This window comes from Diadema antillarum, unplaced genomic scaffold (genome assembly GCF_040938485.1).
Source record: "Diadema antillarum isolate AM-2024a unplaced genomic scaffold, OU_Dant_1.0 seq00001143_RagTag, whole genome shotgun sequence".
Classification (NCBI taxonomy): domain Eukaryota; kingdom Metazoa; phylum Echinodermata; class Echinoidea; order Diadematoida; family Diadematidae; genus Diadema; species Diadema antillarum.
Window position 1 is genome coordinate 31,265 of NW_027271955.1, and position 22,332 is coordinate 53,596.

The following is a 22,332-nucleotide window of genomic DNA, read 5'->3' on the forward strand; positions in this document are numbered from 1 at the left end:
GCATACCCATCTTCCTTTGAAACAAAAATTCATCAAAAAATGATGGCTCTAATTAGTTTGATGGCCCCAACAGCAGCTCAGTATCCACTGATAACTACCCTAGCTGGTGCATCATGAGTGCGCAACAAATTGATGAGCAATCTCTCATGCATGCAAAGGTACTGAAGCTGGTGTCAGTGTCAAAGTACTGCAAATCAGTGACCCAAGCAAGCAAGCATTTACTTACTCTGTACTCTAGGCTAGAAATTAGAATCAAGCCACAACATGTTTTCTTTGCCAGGTTTGTATGTAAGGCTTGTGTTTGTAACATACAATTGTACCTGCAATATCTTTGAACACTTCAACAACAGAGGTTCTTGGTTTCTAGAACAAAAGAAAACAAAAAAGAGTGTCTTGGTGGCAACTGTAAGCCTTAGTTCAATCAAGTGACGTCTCTTGCACGGCACATGCATCACATCAGGAAACGATATCCACACCTTTGCAAGGACGAAATTTTAACCTGTTCACATCTATCCAGTAAAGTAACGTCACAATACCGATTGGGAAGAAGCTACGAGACTGCCGTAGTGGGTAACTGGGCCATCCCTGGCCTAGGAGTATGATATCCCCCCCCCCTCCCCCGGTCCCTGCATGACCCAAAACCTTGTCAGCATGACAAACACCTTTAGCCCCATCCTTACAAATGACCTATTCCTCGTAGAACCACTAATTCCTCACTGCTATTGCCCGGAGTCTGCAGGTAAAATACCACGGGGAAAAGAAATGTGCCATGATTGCTTGGTGATGGCGCATTAGGGGGCTGACGAGAGAGTACGGGTGGTTGCCAAAAAGTGCAAGGGGACGTCCTTTTCCGATGACCGATCGCTGATTCTATTATCCAGCGAGCGTGGCTGACGGGAAGCATCACCCGTGCTGATCTGCCGCGAGATGCGGCGAATTGCGGCATTTCTTGCTTCGTCAGACACTCTCACCACAAAATCGCTGCAATCTGCGAAGGGAACTGTCTCCATTTTGGGGAGAAATGAGTTTTCGGATGATGAACCAGGCGTGATGGGAGTGCTTGCCTTATCCTCACAGAAGCTAGTGTGTCAACTTCATACAGCCTGCCCCCTTAAAACATACAAAAATATATTTTTACACAGGAGCTGTTCTGACAGAAAAACATATCAATCACAATTAAGTGTATAAACTTTGGTAAGACAATGAAGTCTTACACTTTTGTATGCACAATCAATCAAAATAAATACAGTAAATGCAGCTGTAAGCAGACAACAAAAGAAAATGAAACCTTTTCCATGAAGCAGACCCTGCCCCTCCAAAAAGAAAAGACAATATGCCATCCTACCTATACCATTTCTTGCAACTTTTACACAGAATTCTATAACCAAAACTCCTGCCTCTTCTACCTACTGACTCAACAGGAGGAGGAGGAGGGGGATGGGGGATGGGGGGGGGGGGGTGGAGGGGAGTGAGGGAAACGATGATTCCCAGGATATTACCACAGGAGGTCTTGTGGCGAAGCGTGCTGCCAATCCTGCTCCGGGAATGAAAAATTCATTACGCTCAAACACGCACGGACACGTAGTCATCTCAGTTCATCAGGCATTAATTAGGAGTAATGAATCTATGCAGAGAGTGTCTCTCTCCCCCCTATACAACTGCTCCATCATCACCATCATCTCAGCGGCCACAAAACACATCACATTTCACCTTGATCATCTGCGTTTGTTTTCCTTGCTGGGTTCTCCCCACCCCCCCCCCCCCCCCCTCTCCTCCGTCATTCATCTTTTATTCATTCGTTGCTGCTGCTGGTGCTGCTGTGTTTCTTGTTGGCACCCGTCTTTCCCTGCTTTTCTGACCGACCCGTAAAATTACTGGTCGCACGCAAGCCCCGGGGCTCACCTTGTTCATTACCCCACAATTAATCGCAGCCTTGGAATGATAACGCTGCGCTCCCGCAGGATGCTAATCAGTGTCCAAATGGTTTAATTGCTCAATCTCTGGGCTAAAGCCCAATTAGGACATCAATGGCAAATTGGGCAATGTCATTGCTAAGAGTGGCTCTGCGGTGGGACGATGCAAACCAACTTTGTGTGGCACAGAAGCAGGTGGGGGGGGGGGGGGGGAGGAAAGAATTTGCAATAGTACAGTTGATTCATCATGCATCATGTCTTCATGAAAATAAAGAGTTTCTCTTTACATCATTGCTTTAAGCAATTTGAGATCATCGTAGCATTGAAGAATTGGAAGAGGGATGGAACACTCTCATCAGATTTTGTTGCACTGTAAACAGAAAGGTGCACAACCAATGGACACACTGACTATTTGCCATTACATCGGTAGCCGTTCGGCTCAGTAAGCATATGCTCGTCTGGGTTTATTGCACGCCGATCAATACCCAGAAATTGATTGGCCTGGCTGGCACAAAGCAAAGCAGCCACATGATCACCAGACAAATTTTCACAAAATGACGATTGATCAGTCACGGAATCAGATATGACAACCGTTACTCCACAGAGCATTGAAAATCTATTCTTCCCGGAATGGTTGCATCTTGCTTGTCATCTGAAACTTCTCCTGTTTATTTTTCCCCTTGTTCTTACATTTCATCTATTTATCTGTTTGAGGAGGAGGTATTCAGATACTATTTTTTTTTGTTTCATAAACATATATATCTAAGCCATTTCTCATGATTCAACTAGCACCTCTTTCAATGGTTTTCCACACAACACACACACACGATATTGATTGAGAGCCTCGAGTCAAAGTACAAGAAGACACTGGAGATGCGTTCTGAGATGCATCCACAATTCGCTGTCATCCGTGTCTATTTATGCCACCCCCTCTTTGCTCACATACTTCCTTCTATTTGTATCCCTTTCACACATTTCACCAACCTACCCTTCAAGCTTTCACAGCACAGAACCTCGGGGAGTATCAATCACTTCTTTCCATTCATCGATGGCCTTCCATTTTTCCCCTTTTCCATATCATTCCTTTTCTCTCCAAAGATTTCCCTTCTCGCGCTCTTTCTCTCCTATCCACTTCAATATCTTCTTCGTACCTCCTCTGAGAGCTATATATCTCTACCTTCCTTTGAATGTATGTATGCCAAGGTAGCGTTACACTTTAAGAGGATGCATTCTGCATGCCCTACGTCAATACTTTCTTTTTCTTTTCTGACCAGAAATCTTGATACTGCTCATTCTCCAAAGATGCATCTGGGTGACACCCTTTGTGGTGTTGACAATCCATCCAAGGGCGACACTGAAATAGACGAATCACCATGCAGCCCCCCGCCCCTTCCAGCGGGAGGGCAGGGTGGGGCACAAAGAGGGGAGGCCAATTACATAATTGACAGCCATATTCTCATTTCACAATAATCATCAACAAAGTTCCATGGAGACCTAATCCACAGTGTCAGTTCCCTTTTGTTAGCATCTCCTGTGAGTTGATCTTGGATTTTTATGGGGGCAATTACGCATCAAGGTAACAGATTGTCCACTGCATGGAACACTGTCCAATTTCATTGTTATATTCTTCCCCTTCGTAGTATCTGAGCAATCATGTTTTGAATACCCCCACTGGTTTCGGTTTCGCTACAACTCTCGTACAGGAAAATGCCGTAGGTCGCTTGTGGTTGCCCATTCTGTTTTGAAGGGAGGTTCTGTTCAGCGTGTAACAGTTCCCCCCACCTTACAGGAAAATGCCAAGATGCCAGATTGCATTGCCCTCTTTCCTTCAGACTCTGTCATGACAGAATAGAAAAAACAACAAAAATGAAAAATTGGATGGGATATCAGCATAGACTCTGTGCACACAGAGTCACGCAGATCTCAAGAAGGATCGCTGACTGCACATGCAGGTCATTAAAATGCACTCCAATCCATACGAAGAAAACTGCGCAACAATCACCAACGACTTTTCAGAGCACTTTGGCTCCACTGCGATTAAATCTGGAAAAGCAGACGGCGAGGTCATCACTGGAAGAATAAAGACATCTGAATAAGCAGCTTAGCTGGTGGCTTGGATGGCAGGTTGACACTGCACTTCTGTTTGACGTTTAAACTCGGGTGATGTGCAGCTATGAGATTTATTGAGTACTGGTGTCAACGACGGAGGTAACAGATAACATCTCTGGGACATCACCTCTCAGATATTTGCACTCCACACCTCCCTAACACCATTCATTATGGTGACGGGAAGCGATGGATGCGGGGGATTGTAAAGTCCACACGATGCCAAGTCACGTTGCATCGTGGTGGTGGCCATTTTGTTGGTGAGTGTGGCAGGCAGCCAATACAACTTGCGGTCTTCTTTCTTCAACGCTCTTGGTAATGGTTTTTTTTTTTTTTTTTTTAAAGAAGATTGGAAAGCAGCAACAGATCATGAGGGGTAAAACTATTGAGGGCGGACACCAGAGGATACATGCAATCTTCGTGTCACATACAACATGTCATACGTTCCACCAGTCTTGCACCTTACAATGACAACCACTCTACACATTGCACTAGCACACCTTTTCCTCTTGTTAACTCTCTCACTACCATACAAATTTGTTTGTGTGCGATGTCAATAGCACAATGAGATTGTGACCCTCGAAGGGTTAAGGGAGGCCAGTCAACACAATTTAAAAGCAGAGCATAATAATATGTCAAATGCACTTACCGGGTCATCCTGGTCACTTTCACTGTCGCACTGTAGATGGAAGAAGGAAAGAAGGAAAGAAGAAACTTTGATGTTAGAATGCTTTAGTCTGAGATACAGGATTAATTACTTCAGCAAGCTAATCAAATGTGCGACACACTCAACAACAAATACATTGTAGGGTGTTTATGGGTATTTGGTTGTCATACACAAACATTACACTGCATGTGACTACAGGAAAAACCTGTGTTATGACAACGTCGCTGGGAACATCAATTGTACCTCATTATAATTGGTACCTTGTTGTACGTGTACTGACAAAGAGGCCTGCTAAAAATGACTATGGGCAATCAGGACAGCCAAATACACCTCATCAAAAGCTTGTTATCATGGGTTTTCCCTTCAGCAGTTTTGGGAGGGTTGCAGTAACTGTTTAAAAACCAAACACCACAAAATTTATGAAATAAAATAATGGGATTAGTTTTTTTTTTTCACAAGACAATACAATAACCCTAACTGGATATCAAGTGTTATTATTATTTCTCCATGCCAGTTAAAATGCTTTGCATTTCTCATGCCATGTGTTCTTTTTTTTCTGTTCTCTGTTTGACAGGAACTTCACACTTATTTTTTTTCTTCTCAAAAGCATAGGCCTATAAACTAAGAATAATGGTGGATTAAAGAGCACTTTACATCTCTATCAACCAAATGAACACAGGGGTTTGAAAGTACTACAAACAGGGGAATCCCATTATAATAAAGTTATTGGGAACAGTAGTCCTCTTCTGTTATAATGAACAAACAAAGAATACAAAGATATGTAGAAAATAATTTGGGACCTGACTTTTCACTTTGTCGTAACCATATTTCATTACAACAGTGCTTGTTATATTCGGAGTGCACTGTAGTTTGATTTGATGGAACCAATTCCCACTCGCTGGGAAGGGGAGAGTGGGGCACATAGTCACATTAGCCTTAAAATTCTACCCAGTGACTACTGGGTAGAATGTCATCATCTCGACATGTGGAAACTCATATCTCCAGCATGTTATTTCATACATAGCGTCAGTGAAATATGACCAGGAAACCAAATCTTGACATTTGTGGCCATGTGTATTCTTCATAATATTCAAATCATGGCGTCAATTATACGATACATGGATAAGTTAAATTTTCAATATGACTTCAAAGGCGTCCTGTGCTTTCTACACTGAAGTGAGATCTGTAGATCTCAAAATTATTTCAGAATACTTCATATCATTTTCATAGCATTGGAAGTTGATGTCACGGCAGATACATATATACATATATATATTTTCTTCTTCTTTTTCCAAGCAACTTTGAATTATTTTATAATCATAAACCTGCATGGTTACCAGAAACTTCATAACAAGAACCATAGAAACAAACAGCGTGATATGATATCTTGAAAACTGTGCTCACACTCGCTGGAGAAATCGGATCCCAGAGTACAAAGGCAATATTCCTCTTTATAGTATGATACCCTGCCTGCTATAACAATGTACGGCTCACACGACACCAGCGATTCACGCCTCTCTCATTGGTAAAGACTGTATGTAGATGCATGACTTTCCGCTTCCAGGGCTTTTATCGCTGCTTCCCACTTCTTAAGGAGAAAGGGGAAGGAGAAACAGAAAGAGAGAGAGACAGACAAACAGACATAAAAGAGTGACATATAGACAATGTCAGAGAGAGAGAGAAGAAGAGAGAGAAAGAGAAAGAGAGAAGGAGAGATGCCACGAGATATGCCGGAATACAAAGGGGGAGAATATGACTAATTTCAGCTATTTCTGCATCACGAAATCCTTGAAAATAAAATCTGCTGTTGCTTCACTTTGGTCAATTGTTCATTTGCCTTTGCTACCAGTGCACTTCATAAAAATCGTGGGGGAGAAAAAAAATATGGTACGTTTTCGTTCCCTCTGTTATTTCATCTTCTCTGATTTCTATGGCTTACCATTTCACCACAGAATACAAGCTAATCCTGACCTTGCAGCCATTATACAACACAAGACTGCCAAGGCACGCACTCCAAACACAAAGACACAGCATGGATTCTACACGAATTTCCTCTTTTTCAATCTCAGTGTATATGTCTATGTGTATTTGTGTGTGTGTGTGTGTGTGTGTCTTTCTCTGTCTTCGTCTTCTCCATCGGTTGCCATGGAAACTGTATTTAAAGACACTCCAAGGCGTGGCGTGCAATTACCTTCCAAAAGTGATTACAAATGAGCAGGATCTGCTGTGTGCTGCCAAGGAGCAGAAGGAAGCAACGCCAAGGGAAGTGTTGGGGGAAGAGAGCCGCGGTAATGAGAGGTTTAATGTTGCCCAGTAATGGATGCGCCCTGACAAATGTATTAACAGCTATAATTTCGCAGCCACATTAGAAGGCAAGATTCGAGGTGGGGGTAGGAAGGTGGGTGGGCGAAGCTATACTTCACACCGCAGCTCACTTAGCAGGTGGCTTATTAGCCCCTGAGAAACAAAACCCCAGCACACTGCATTAACTGAAACCAATCCACACTTCTACATTACCGGCTACCTTGCAGGTTATGGCACTCCACCGCAAGGCATGGTGGGGGGGGGGGGGGGGGGGGGGGAGTGGAAGTTAATGATACCAATGTCGTAATCGTGACACATTAGGTTCACATACACCCACGTTCTGGGTCCCAGTCCTACAGGTGCATGAGAAAATAACTGATGATTGTCTCAGGCCAAATGGAAATGCACAAAAAATTACGTTAAAAAATTTTCCCTGCTTGCAACCTTACTTTTCTCATTGCAAACCAAGAGATAAAGGCTAAAAATTTGACAACAGTCAAGAGTAATGCACATCGTTATTAATAGATGGAATAGGGAAAGCTTTAAAAAAAAAGAGAATCAACATAACTGAATCTCATTCATGCTTCATTGTTACTCTTTCTCTCCCTATCTCTCTCTCTCTCTTTTGGCAGTTCTAGACTTCAGATGGGTTTGAAATTAAATCTATAATAAACGGGAATTCAATCTCCCTAAATACCAAAAGAAATAGGGAGTTCAAGACAGCTCCTGACTATGCATTACAAAATACCGAATAGCAAGTAGTGTTGAATCCATAAAAATTTAACAACATACTATGCTAATATTGACCGAGACGTGAATATGATTGAAAGAAATATTGCAATGAATGCCAAACTGGTAAACAATGAAACCACATGAATGGTCAAGCCAAGAAAACAAAAACAAAAACAACTAGAAATGTCGCTACAGCGACTGGTTATACCCCCGCCAAACAACATTTCATAAGCTTTGGTCAAAACAACATTTCATAAGCTTTGGTCAAAAAACTGAGGAAGTAGTTAAATCCGCAAGATCTTTCCTTGATCTTCTGCCATTAATATGCCATTACCATGGCAACGTACTTTCGAGTACTGTCGAAAAATGCGTCTTGCACATCTACAACCAAAGGCACACATCTGTACCAAGTTTCATGGAAATTGGGCAAAAACTGAGGAAGTAGTTTGCAACACAAAATTTTCCATCATTTTGGCTCATAATATGTGAGCTGTTACCATGGCAACATACTTTTTGTCACTGTCAAGAAATGTGTCATGCTGACCTATATCCTAAGACAAACATTCAATATGAATTCCATGAGAATTGGAAGAACACTGATGAAGCAGTTTTGCCATGAAGCATTTTGCCCTATATTTTACCAATAACATGCCGTTACCATGGCAATGCACTTTTTGCCACTGCGGAAATATGTGTCTTGCACATTAACATATTCAGATGAACATCTGTACCTAATTTCATAAAAATTGATCGAAAACTGTGGGAGGAGTTCGCGACGCAAGATTTGTACCCATTTTTGCCCATAATATGCCGTTACCATGGCAACGTACTTTTGGGTACTGTCAAAAGATACGTCTTGCACATCTACAACCCAAGGCACACATCTGTGCCAAGTTTTAATGGGAATCGGTTGAAAACTGAGGAAGTAGTTCGCGACGCAAGATTTGCAACGGACCGACCGCCCGCCCGACCGCCCGACCGACCGACCGCCCGACCACCCGACCGTCCGCTGATTCCTATATACCCCCTTCAAACTTCGTTTGGCGGGGGTATAAAAACAGAACTCTGTGACAAAAAGGCTATTGATATGTGAATTGTTCTTGTTGTTATTCCCCCCCCCCCCTTCCAAGCACATGAATGATCATGATTTCTAGCTGGGGGTAAAATGAAAATTAGATGCTTGTACGCCAGAGCGATAATGCACAATAATTGCGCAAAATTAGATGCAATGAATCCCTAATTAGCTTTCTTGATTCAATCTAAAACTAATTCATGTCGCGCGCGAATGAAAACCAACAAGTTTTGCGAGCACAAACTAAGCCAAATTAGCAAGCTAATGAAATGTCTGCATCGAACCCTTCAATTAGCTCATCTCAAAATGCCTAAAGAATCTATTGAAACCTTCCCAGGGGGCACGTGTTTGTGTCCGTCCTCTTAGCCAGCGGCAGCAATAACTTCCACATTAACTCAATTAGCCTCTTGCCTAACGAGTTAAATTGCCAGTAATTGCGGCCCGTTAGGCCATCTCAATATCTGCAACAACAGTGGCAATGCACAAAAAAATTCTTCCATATTAAATGAGAAATTATGATAGTGTCAGTACACATGTGTACATAATTGCATGTTTGTGACTGTGTGTGTGCTTTTTTTTTTTGTTTTTTTGTTGTATGTGCATGTACCTATACTGTGCATGACCAAACAGATTTAATCAGCACTTTTAGTGAGAAAAAAAAAATCCCAGTAGTCCCTGTTAATCATTTTAGCAACATGGGAAACACACTTTCATCAGTTCTGTCTCTAAGCATCCATGTCCTTCCCACTAAGATTAACCCTTTCCCTATACGATTTGTAAATCCCCATTCACTTGCAGCACCCATCAGCTACAACACAGGCACAGACTTACGTGTACTTTGGGTATGCTATAATCAACAAAAACACATACAATGAGAGGTATATGAATACAACTTCCATGCAGTAGTAGTTGTAGTATTGTTGTTGTTGTCGTTGTTGTAATACAATAGTAGTAGTAGTAGTAGTAGTAGTAGTAGCAGCAGCAGCAGTAGTAGTAGGTAGTAGTAGAAGTAATAGAAGTAGTAGAAATAGAAATGGTAGTAGCAGTCGTAGTCGTCGTCGCAGCAGCAGCAGCAGCTGTAGATGTTGTAGTGGTGGAAGCAATGGTGGTACTTGTAGCAGAGTAGCAGAGTTGCAGTAGTAATATAAATAAAACGGCACATTCCTTGAGAAGGGTTTACATCAAGCGCCATTTCTTTCATGTCACTTTTGCATCAACTGAATGGAATCTCAGCCGCATTAATGCTATCAGCATAAGATGTGAAACAAGTGTATCAAGAAGGGGAGAATTCTTTAAAGGTGCATAGTCCCGGTGTTTTAGTCAAATGCGTACGCGGGCGCACGGCGCAAGTTTCCTATAGAGACCTATGCTATCAACTCCTCTTTGGCGCTTACGCTGTGGCCCACTTCCCCGAGTCCGAAGAAGTCCGATTCACTGTAGTCAGTGGTCCGATCACAGTTCAGCTCATGATTCGGCTGAGGGGGATGACAGCTTCAGCAAACTTCTTTTGTGATGTCATAATAAGAAGCACATATGCACGCACCCTGGCATTACTACAGACTGTGCGATGCGCAGAGAAGACAACGAAGGCAACGTTACTTAGCAACACCTGTGCACTTTACTCTTGATGACAGCTCAACTTCGGTAATCTTCATATCAATGCTAACTGTGATTGGCAGTATCATCAACAGCGCCCTCTACACTACCGGGACTATGCATCTTTAACATACTAGTAATTTCAGGGGGAAACAAAGAAAGTCAAACACTTAGCCTGTTCTTTCATGTGACTAGAATGAGTCTTAGCAGAATATTGGAAGCAACAGATTGGTTTATACCTGTAATACTGAATGGACGTTACAACATGATCTATCCATTTTGAAATAATTCTGAAAGCATTTCAATGAATTATAACACATATACAAACACACACACACACATGCACCCAACTCATTGATGACACATGGTGCAATACACCATTCCCTAAATACATGATATATGTTTCCCGGTATACATGATATGTTTCCCTGAATACACGAAGCATTCATTTTCCCTCTGCGAAATTATCTCTAGCAGCAAATGTGAGGTTTGTTAGAAAGGTCAGACATATCCATCATTGAGATAACCAGAGTGGTTATGACCTCTCTTTCAAATGAGGTTAGGGAGAAAGGACAAACAACAGGGTAAGAGGGACTTTCCCAAGTTAATTACACCATACCAGCACCGTCTAGGGGAAGGCAGATGGATAGCCCCTGTTTTTGCTGGCTTGCACTGATCTCTGAATTTAAATATATATTTGTTGGATTCCAGCAGGATGAGCTGAATATCCCTCCTGGACACCAGGGATTATCCAAATCTCCTCATCAATTCTTGATCTTGCCTTCCCCCTTCCCCTATCCATGTCAATCCCATTAACAAACAACCCCAGGAGCTATTGCAGTTCATTGGGTAATTCATCCACTTCCGAACAACAGCAACAACAGAAAAGGACGTCTCAGCATCTTCACAGTAGCTGCTGTTTTCATGTACGTATATATTTTATGTACAGATATTTTTCTGCTAATGAGGTCATAGATATTTTCTCGAGATATTGTTTTTTAGACTTGATATCAAGGCTACAGTACGTTGTAAGTGCACTAATGCCTGTCCGTTAACTAAACCATTTTATGCGATCAAGATCAGGTGGCGATATTTTTGCGTGGAAAATTGAGCAAAGAAAATGGGATTCCATCGTGATACAAACGTGATTCACAAAATCCGCGCAAATCAAACCCTCCCAAAAATAACAACTTTTAGTTTATTGTATCCATTTACACAGAGCAAATGTTGCAATTGATACACAAACACACACACACACACACACACACACACACACACACACACGCACACACATATATCGATTAAGTACTGCCACAGATGCACCACAATGACTACTTTGCTCAAGGAAACCTTACTCAAGAATACACTGACAGATCAGCTGACAAACGTCCAACAGTTCAAATGATAGGATACCTGGACTAGAATAGGATGTGTGAACAGTGTTCATATGAAATCAAGGTTTCTTCAGCCTGTTCATGCTTGGCTCAGAATGGTAAGTTATTACAGTCTGTGTAGTACGAGTCTGTTTGACTGCATGACCTTGACCTTTCTCTCATGAGACTCATTGAACCTCAAAATTTCATCACAAAATCCTTGCAACCTTGTCTTTATAGCTGCTGTGACACTATAGTTTCACTACCCGGTATTCTGAGTTGCACAAGTTTGGGCAGTCTGACCGCAAACTTATCGCAAGACTAACAGCAAAACTGCTAGCGAAACTCCCTGCATGCACTCGGAAAATGTCTAACTTTTTGCAAAACTACTCTTTTGTGTAGTGTGGCCAAGGGCGGCTGACATTTTCAAAAGTTTGTCACACGATTTAGAGACATTTTATGTTGTTTACGCAAGATTTGCACATAACTTTGCACACTACTGTGCATTTGCATATTTCATATTCAACAAACAAGAAAAACATTCACAACATGAAACTTTCAAAGCAAACTAAAAAAAAAAATGTGTCTACTACAAATACATGCATGTACTAGTAATACAGGGATTTGTTGAACTTGTGGGTGCATTTTACTTTCACAAATTAGGGCTTCTTGCAAAATTCGCACAAATTTGTGATATCATAGTAGTCTCCGAAACATTCTAGTTACTATTAGGAGTACAGATGATATTCCTGCCCTTTGTCCTACACCAATGGTACATGTAGCTGTCTTGGTATTTATTACTATTCTTTTTTTTTTTCAGATCTGAAGATAATTAAGGTGTATTTTTATTTGATTTGGACCGACTGTAAATAACCACTGTCTTAAAATACAGTACGTATTTTCTGCGTGAAAATACACTATGGTCAGAATTCACGAAGGTGGTACAAATGAAACCATGGTTTAAACAAACCATGGACAAAAATCATGGAGCGCCAAGTGTCGCATGGAATATTTCGTTACAAAATCAGTCATTTCGTTGATGAAATGATTATTTTGTAATGAAATGACAACATTTTGTAACTAAATGAAAATTTCGTCCACGAAATGATAATTTCGTTAGCGAAACGGTCATTTTGTTGACAAAATGACCAATTTCGTAAGGAAATATTCCGTGTGACTCTTGGCAACTGCTTGGCGTTCCATGGTTTTTGTCCATGGTTTAAACCATGGTTTCATTTGTACCACCTTCGTGAATTCGGGCCTATATGTCTGAATGCATAGATTTTATTTCTGCATTCATATATTTGGAATCTCTCTCTCTCTCTCTTTTATTTTGAGCATTTATTAGCATATTGAAAAACGATATATTGCAAAAAACCTACAATCCAATGATGAAATCATACAAATGTCTCAGCGTTTTTTGCCCATGTGTCTTTGCCTTTGAACTCAAGGCAACACAGAAGAGATACAATTCCAGAATGTTATTGTATAAGTCGAATATTTTGCGAGGTTTTTATTTTCCCGAATTTCATGAGTCAGGTGTTATTCGCGAAATCAAATACACGCGAAAATATCGACTCTGATCACGCTATCTATGAATGTGACGTACACAAATACATTTCTCCGTTCGGTACAGGACTCCGCAATCGCGAATTTAACCACTCTCGAAATCGTCGGGAAGTTCCGATTCGTGAAAATTTAGACTCGCTGAATATATGGCGTATACGGTATATACGGCAAAAGGACAAGGGGCGGATGTTCGGTCAGAAAGAAGAGAAAGAGAGAGAAGAGATAAGAAAGAGAATGAGATGTATTTGGCATACTGTGCCTGGGAGGATACCACAGCCAGAAAAAATATCTGCTCTCAGTCACAGCTATCATCAGTATTCATTGACTGTGGCCGGGAGTCAGTGTTAGATATCTTGGGATTTTCCACGTCAAATCTTCGGCTCTGACTAAAAAACCCACCCTCTGGAAAAATACACGATCAGAGACAAAGAGAAAGAGAAAAAGATAGAAAGAGAAAGAAAGAAAAAAGATAGAAAGAGATAGAAGGAGAAAAAGATAGAAAGAAATAGAAAGAGAAAGAGATAAAGGGGGGGAGAGAAACCAGATGGTTTCAAAAGAATTGATATCGGAAAGGGCAAATCTGATGCCGTGTGGAAAAGTCGTAAGACAAATAAAAGAGATTCTTGCAGCTATTCACAGAGTTTCAACGTTAATCCAGCAAAGGTCCCCAGCGTCTCTAAGTATCAATGGAAATCACCAATCAAATTTCAGGGAGAGATAGAGAGGAACACTGGACTTTTAAACAATGAATGCCCTTCAGCTTCTGTGGCATGAGATCTTCTTTTCCTCCAGAATATGTGAGGAAAGCATTTAACTATTATGGCGCTGTAATTGTTATGTAAGCACAGAGATGTCACTTTCCTTCTTTTTAATAATGCTCTCATTCAAATATTCCAATGAATTTAATAAATAGATACTAAGTGCCATGAAATCAATTACCATGGAAGGGGAAATTCTGTGTTGGCAAACACATCTTCTAATAAACCAGTCTTATGTGGATAAGAATGAAACAAATCTTGCTAGGATACTTCTTTTTGGTCTTAATCCAGGACAAAAACCTTTTTTTTTTTTTAAATGCCCTTGGCAATTGCATGGAAGTCATACTTCATCAGAATAATATCAAAGATAACAATACCATTAGTGTTAGCACTACAGTCATCATTGTTTTCATTTTTGTTTTTACTATAATTATTGTTATCATCATCATATCATCATCATCATCATCATCATCATCATCGTTTACATTATTTACATCATTGTTTAGATTGTTTACATCATTATGATAAATACTATCATAATACTCATATTTATTTCAACGTGAGATGTCCTTAATAACTGTTGAAAAAAAAAGAATGCATGAGGGAACCTGATGCTGATGGCAAGATATTTTCCCATGATTTTACAGTTTTACCGATGTGAATCCCCCACTGCAGTAGGAAATCAGCAGGGAGGAAGGTGTGCAACAAAATGGCTCAGTGACCTGAAAAGACACGATTTGTTGAGCAAACAATTCATGCTTCCCCTTTATATCCCCTCAAAATTAGACAGAAGTCAGGGGACCCACGGCTAGCCATTTTGTGTTTGAGTGGATCGGTTCTCTTCTCCCCCCCCCCCCCCCCCCCGATTCCTTCTTCTTCCATTCTTGTTTTCTGTCCCTGACATCATCAAAAGCTGCATTTGAAGACGGATTCATAGCACCGTCTAATAATCAGATTGCTACATTAGCCTACCATTATCCGGGGGGCTGGAAGGCAATCCGCTAGAAAGGGGAATACATTAAAACTTCATGAGGGCGCACCATGAGCTACCTGTGGGTCCCGATGCCAATGCCATAATGGAAAATAAACCTTGGGAGATAAAGAGATGGAACAAGGGATGCAAACGAGATGGATTTTTGGTCGGAAAAGGTTGGGGAAGAAAGAAGAAGACTCGCTTGAAAGGGAAAGTGGGTTTATTGTGTCATCCTTTTGTAAGCTGGACGACTTCCGCCAGGCTTCTCCGGCCAAATCCCCCCCTCACTCGGAGGATTCTACCCTGCTCGGGGCAGTCAATCATATCGTGGATACCACAAGGTGATACCTCTGAAAGCTAAGCCGGGAGAAGATGGAGCGATGATGAAAAATAGATTGATAATACACAGATTTCAACAGAGTGAGGGTGAAAGAAAGACTGAAAGATGCTGGAGTGTATGTAAGATTGTGTTTAAATCACAAACTCCCACACTGGATCATGTCATCCTTCCCATTAGCAATAGCTGGCTGTTGAGATACATCATTATTGATAATCACAAAGATGAAAAGAATAGAAACACACACATCAACAAGTATAGGCTTGTCTGAGAATGCAACAGTAAGACTGTCATTTCTCATGTGCATTAATTCCGAAGGTGCGATTTGCCACTGCCGAAGCTTCATAAGCTAATGAGCCTGTGCAATTACTGGCGGGGAAAATCAAAGACTGAGTTGGTATGTATAAAGTCATTGAAAACTTTTAGAAAAGACACAATTTCATGTAAGGTCTGATGACGACAGGAGTATCATGGCATGTCAGAATCCTCAACATAATAAAGTAAACATCTTTTGAAGAGATGCCCTCCTTGAATATGACCTTTTGTCAAAAATATATAACCAGAAACAGGAGTGTACAATGGCTTGTTCCAAATATCAAAAGGTGCATAGGGGATGAGATAGGAGAGAGGAGAAACTCTGATAATGCTAGCAAAAGATGGGAAGGGAGAGAGAGAAAAAAAAGGAGAGATAAGATAGACAGACAGATAGATAGATAGACAGATACTAGTAGATAGATAGATAGACAGAGAGATAGATTGTTAGATAGATAGATAGATAGATAGATAGATAGATATGTAGATAGATATACAGATAGATAGATAGATTTATAGATAAATAGAAAGATATATATATATATATATATATATATATATATATATATATAGACAGATAGATAGATAGACAGATAGATAGAAAGATACATAGATAGATAGATAGACAGATAGATGGATAGATAGATAGACAGATAGATAGATAGACAGATATATAGATAGATAGATAGACAGATAGATCAGATAGATAGATAGATAGATAGATAGACAGATAGATAGATAGATAGATAGATAGATAGATAGATAGATGGATAGATAGATAGACAGATAGATAGATAGATAGACAGAAAGAGAGCCAAGATGGAGTGACAAAGAAAGCAAATGAGAGGGAAAAACAGGGGTGGGGAGCTGGGGAGTGAAAGCACACCAAAGTAAAGAGACGTTGGTCGAACTGGATGCACATGTCGCGCTGAAACCAGAGTCTCGCAGGTGCCTCCCTGCCCCGCCATCTCGGCCGGAGATAGTGGCATCGCATTCTAATCCCGCATTACCAGGTGTAATCACCATGCAAATGGGCAGGCGCGAAAGCGACGACATGCAACCTCTTTAACAATGCGCTTTTCATGCTTCCATAAAAAAAAAAAAAACTAACTCCATCTCCTCCACCCCTCCGTGGCTCTCATCTTGCACATAGATATAAATAGAGATGCAACTTCCAGGGAAATCCAATAGATGCTGAATAACTGTACTCTCTGCTTGGCGCTCCTGTATGCCTACAATCCATGTTTCCCATTCCTCGAGTAATGTTTTTCTCTTCCCATATTCTTTTTTTCTCTCCTCATCGGCAGGAAATGATCTTCAAACACCTGGAATAGAGAGCTTATGGGCATGTCGATGAAAACAAACACCTCTGTCAGGTTACAGCCACTGGTGGGGTGGAGAGTTTAAAATGAAATCAGAGTCTGTGCATCCCGCCGACCCTCGCTCAGAAACATTTGATTGCACCGACACAGACAGACAGACAGACAGATGCAGGGAACAAGCATGAGGTGGTCCACATCAGCAGACCCTCCCCCCCCCCCCCCCCCTTTATGGTTCTCCTTCCTTAGTTACATCAGATATCACATCCCAAGAGATGATGCATGCATGTAATATTTTATGTGGAAAATGTGGTGAATCTCCCCTTTCTAATACATTGCATGAACCTTAATGGTAGAAAAAAAAAATGTGTATTTGATTGGGAGAGCAAATCCTGAACCTGTACCTGCCAGCAAAAACTAACGTGTAACCTTGCTTATGCTCTACTCGGGTTGTGCTCATCGTCATATCCTATCAATGATGCACCAAGTGTGGACCTATATTGTATTTAAACTGATCTCAGCCTGGATTTAGCATTTTATCAAGTCTCATATAACTTTGAATGAAGGTACACTTAATGCAATGCATTGGTCATATTTTCTTCCTACCAGAATGTGAGACAAATCATATTTGTTTGTTGTTGTAGTTGTTGTTGTTGAGGGTTTTTTTTTTGTTTTTTTTGTTTTTTTTTTGGGGGGGGGGGGGGGGTGGTGGGGGTTAGGGGGAGAGAGAGAGAGACACCGAAGCCCATAAGCTACATAATCATACGCATGATAACCAAATGTTAAAAAAACATATACCTGGTGACATTAATACCAGCATTATAAAGATTCCCTCCCCCCTTCAACTTCCATGAGGTGTAGTGCGAAAAGAAGACTGATATTCAGTTCTAGACAGGAATCAAAGACATCAGGAGAGGAGAACTCTCTCACATTTGTCTCTCATCAGATGTCCCTCTCTCTATCCCACGATGACAGCAGGTAATGCCACCATGATATCTTGCATGATCAGCATATCATCTCTCCTGTCACTCTATGAGATCTTCTCCCCTTCTATACCAATTCCCCTCGCATCCTATTACCCTCCCCAATCCCCCACCCTCCCAAATCCCCCCCTCCCACAAACATGCACATGCACACACACTCACTGACACATAAGCTAATATAGAGTATCAAAGTAATGATGTCACAGTCTTTTGTTATTGCTTGGGTTCAAACCAGGTGTGTGCTTAAACACTTGGGACAGGTGAGGTTGTTTAGGACCAGTTTCCATGGTGATGAATTCCTATGACATCACACTTCAGTACTCTATATTTATGCAAGTAGAATGCTTGCACTGATGTGCTTTAAGTCACATGACTAACTACCACGCTGACAGACTCCCCCCCCCCAAAAAAAAAAAAAAAAAGAAAAAAAAGAAAAAAAATGCTGATGCATAATTGAAAGCAAAAATCATATTTTGGCTTTAAAAAATGGGAAAACTCTCCACATTGCGCATTCTTAATCAAAAGTCATTAAGAAAAATTTGCACTCGCAGAACATTTTCTTATTAGCTTCCTGTTATCTTTGAAATCAGCAGCTTCTGTGCTCGCATGCATCAGTGGAAAATGAAATTGTCAGAGGCTCATTTCTTTGATCTTTTTTTTTTTCCATTGAATTCTCTGTTCCTAGCTAGAAAACACAACAATACCAGCCATATTTCTACACTTCTATTTGTATCTACCAGTAGAAGGCTTCATGATACACCATGTATTCTTTCTTAAGTAATGTTTGTAGTCCTTTAAAGGGTTTACTCACTCTTGACATTTTGGTCGGCATGTTCTTAACATTTTCAAGAGAATTTTCTTGAAAACGATAAGAGACCAATATGCCGAGAGTGGGTAGGCCCTTTTTAGGGTCACAAACATGCATAAGAAAGAATGGTGTACCATGAACCCTTCTACTAGTAAACATTCTACCGCCATGGAAACCTTCCAAGATTTTATTTGTATCTAACTTCAACAAAAATTATGCTAACCACACTTGTAAATACATTAAGCTGGCTCTTCAGATTTCACAAACTCGAATGAATTTGGCCGTTTCCCACACATACTCCATTCATACCCTGCAAACATCCTATTACTATCAATAGATGCCCAACACCTTGGACCTCCAGGCAAAAAGAAAGCCTGCATCACCCAGGGATGAAACAGTGCAGTGCAGAGAACCCTTAATCCAGGTATGAAATAGAAACGGATTACTGCACCATGTACAAACTCTCTCTCAAAACCCCTCCTGCATCTCAGATATAATCTAATAGTCGGTGCTGGTAATGGATGTCATTTTTTTTTTTCTCCCTAACATGGTACTGTACTACAACCTCTGGGACAGGCAAGGTAATGAGAAAAGAGAGGAAGAAATGAGGATGGGGGGAGGGGGGGCACAGGGAACACAATGATGAAGAGAAGGGGGCGAGAAAATCTCTTCCGCTCAGTGCGCTGATGGTATCGCTTTGCCGATTACTCATGCGTTCACATTGTCAAACTTGCAGCGGGGACGTTCTTGAGGCGATTTGTGCCAGGTATATTCCCAGGTGGCGCGCCCAAGTCACCCCGCCTGCCTTTGAACTCTACGGCAATATACCGCGGTGGAATCTTCTCTGCGGAGAAGGCGAGAAATCATTCTCCGTTTATCCCCCTTTTTTCCCCCCCTGTCCTCCTCTTTCCTCCTCCTTCTCCTTCTTCTTCTTCCATCATCGGTGTTGTCTCCGTGCCTGTTTGCATGACAGAGTGTGGCCGCGGTGACACGGTATGGGTATTGAGGTACATCTTGGCAATTTTCATCGGCTTTGGTGACGGCTCAGGGAGTTTAAGATGGTCTTAGAAACGACCCACAGGGGAGGGCCGCTTGCTCCCAGGTAATCAAGGTGTGTAAAATCCCTGCCTATCTGCCCGTGATCATAACTTGATGATCTCTGCGCCGGGCTGCCATTACAGGGCTTCTGCCCCAATGTGTTTGCGATCAACGCGAGCTCCAATCCACTGATCCCGCGCATCTGCCTTAATCCTTCCCGGACCGAGCGTTAAACTCCTCAACACCATATACTCACACGGAAGTGTATGTTACATTCCAAAGGCTCTGAGAAGACTTGCACATGAGTTTGAGCAATCAAGCTTCAAAAGGGCGCTCATCTAACACAATGAATCACAGACTAGCCCTTTCCTTTCCACCACACATTCCAAAACACATGGGTGAACGTACATGCATGTATGGACATTGTACATGTAGTATGAGTGTATCTAAATCTACACCTTTCTACAGTTTATATATATACGCATCTAACCATTGAAAGATAACCTACAGAAATTTGCTGCTGTTCTACACAAGGTAAAAACAGCTGTGCATGAGCCCAACATTGTGTTATACTTTACATAAGTTGTGTCTTATCTCATATGTACATGCACATCTGCCTATTTCTACCCTTTAATCTCGACTCTGGACATTATTTACAAGCACGCAAAAAGCATGCGTGTGATTCGTGTAGGGGGAAAGGCAGAGGAGAAACAGGAGAAGTTCTTGCAATTTAAGATAACTTACTTTCCTCCAGGGCAGAATATATAGGTACTCGAAAAAAATGAAAGAAAAAAAAAAAAAAACTCTTCGCGGGATGAAAACAAGACATAGCTCCGAGAGATACGCACAATGACAAGCAGTGCCGTGTAACGATTATTGTACGCGAAATGCACCCATGCCGGCAGTAATTTCTTAAAAAGCAGGGAGAGAAAATTACAATTTGTGTTATCACAAAAAATTTTGCCCAAGGAGGCTTTCATTAAGGCTACACAGGCAAATGTCACCGAAAATATGATACTCTCCTTGCCGAGAAAAGGGGATGGTGGGGGGGGGGGGGGGGGGGGAGACAAAGATGGAGATATGTAATGCATAGAAATTACTATCATAAATATGGAAGTATCTTCATTTCATGTACATGTATTTTTTGCATGGGAGGCAACAGAGAGATGACTGTATTTTAGACTGTATGGGGCATATGATAGGGTTGGACCAGTAAAATGAAATTTGAGATATGCTGTAAAAGTGGAAACTTTCACATGGGTAATTTTCTGGGCTCGGCCAGGTAAGATGAATTTCACATTTTTAATTCTGCGGAATGAAAATATAAAGTAGTATTGCATACAACATGCAAAGAATTTGCATGCTTTTATATTTGCTCTAGTTCCTGGCGCATGAAATGCGCAAAGATTTCCACTTTCACAGTACCAAGAAAAAAGAGAAAGTGGATAGAGGATGGGTGCTAATGTCTAGTTCTTGGGACAATTTTAGTCAAAACATCACACAGAGGATTCACAAACAGAGGGAAGTGCTTAAAACAGAAGGAAGTTTGTAAATTTGGTTGAATTCACTGCACCACCGCTGAACAACTAGCAATCTAGCATTAAGGATTCTTCGATTACTGTGGTAACGCCACTGTGGCAATAATCTCACTGCACAGACACTACAGGGGTATGCGTGGGGAGGAGGGTGAACACTACCTCATCCCCCTTTGAGAAGATGACAATTCCAGGAAATCCAAACACAGAAAACAAATCCCTGGCACAATTTCAACAGCAGGTGTCCCATCTTGCAAGTCTGCGTAATCCCAGCGAAATTCCACTGACTGATGGCCATCGGCACTAGAGAGTAGCTTGTACTAAAACTGCCTTCAAATTTCGCTGGCATGGAGGGGATCCATCCCTTTTTACTTCCCTTTGGTTTTTATATAAATCCCACTATCATCTACCCACCTGAAAACGAGAGCTCTCTGCATGGTGCAGGCGATTATGACGATAAATGTGATGTTTTATTACACCTGACCCATTAGCTGTCACATTCAGCATCATGAGCACATTTCTCTTCCAGATAACCAATCCTTTACCCACTACGACTCCTCGTCCTCACCATCTCCAAGAGACTTAACACCCTACCCCCGAGATGTGAAAGTGATAGCTCCCTGATAGCGCATCAAATCTAACAAATTCTAATGACAACCGGGGTCTATCCATCTCAGCATCTCCCAAGGATGAGAGAGAGGGACCCCCTCGTCACATTCCAAACCATCTCAACCTTAAACAAACTCCTCCCACACCCTTAAACCTGTCATCCATCATTCCACAAACCAGAAAGCCAGTATTACCACCTAGCCTTCTTACAGAAACAAGGTTGTAGAATGCCAGGAATAAGGGGAGAAAGAGAGAGTGAGACATTTAAGGGGGCTAACACATCCCCCCCCCATCCCATTTAAGAAGATGATACAGCACCTCCCCATTT

At 41.4% G+C, this 22,332-nt stretch overlaps 1 protein-coding gene across 1 annotated transcript in view; it reads right to left on the bottom strand.

The window, feature by feature from the left end:
• Window positions 1-1,782: 1,782 nt before the first annotated feature.
• Window positions 1,783-22,332, bottom strand: part of LOC139744170 (uncharacterized) — a 204,183-nt gene continuing 183,633 nt past the window's right edge. The window contains exon 5 of the mRNA XM_071654624.1: window positions 1,783-4,698. Within this exon, the coding sequence (XP_071510725.1) occupies window positions 4,621-4,698 (78 nt within the window). The 3' untranslated portion in view covers window positions 1,783-4,620. The remainder of the gene's footprint in view (window positions 4,699-22,332) is intronic.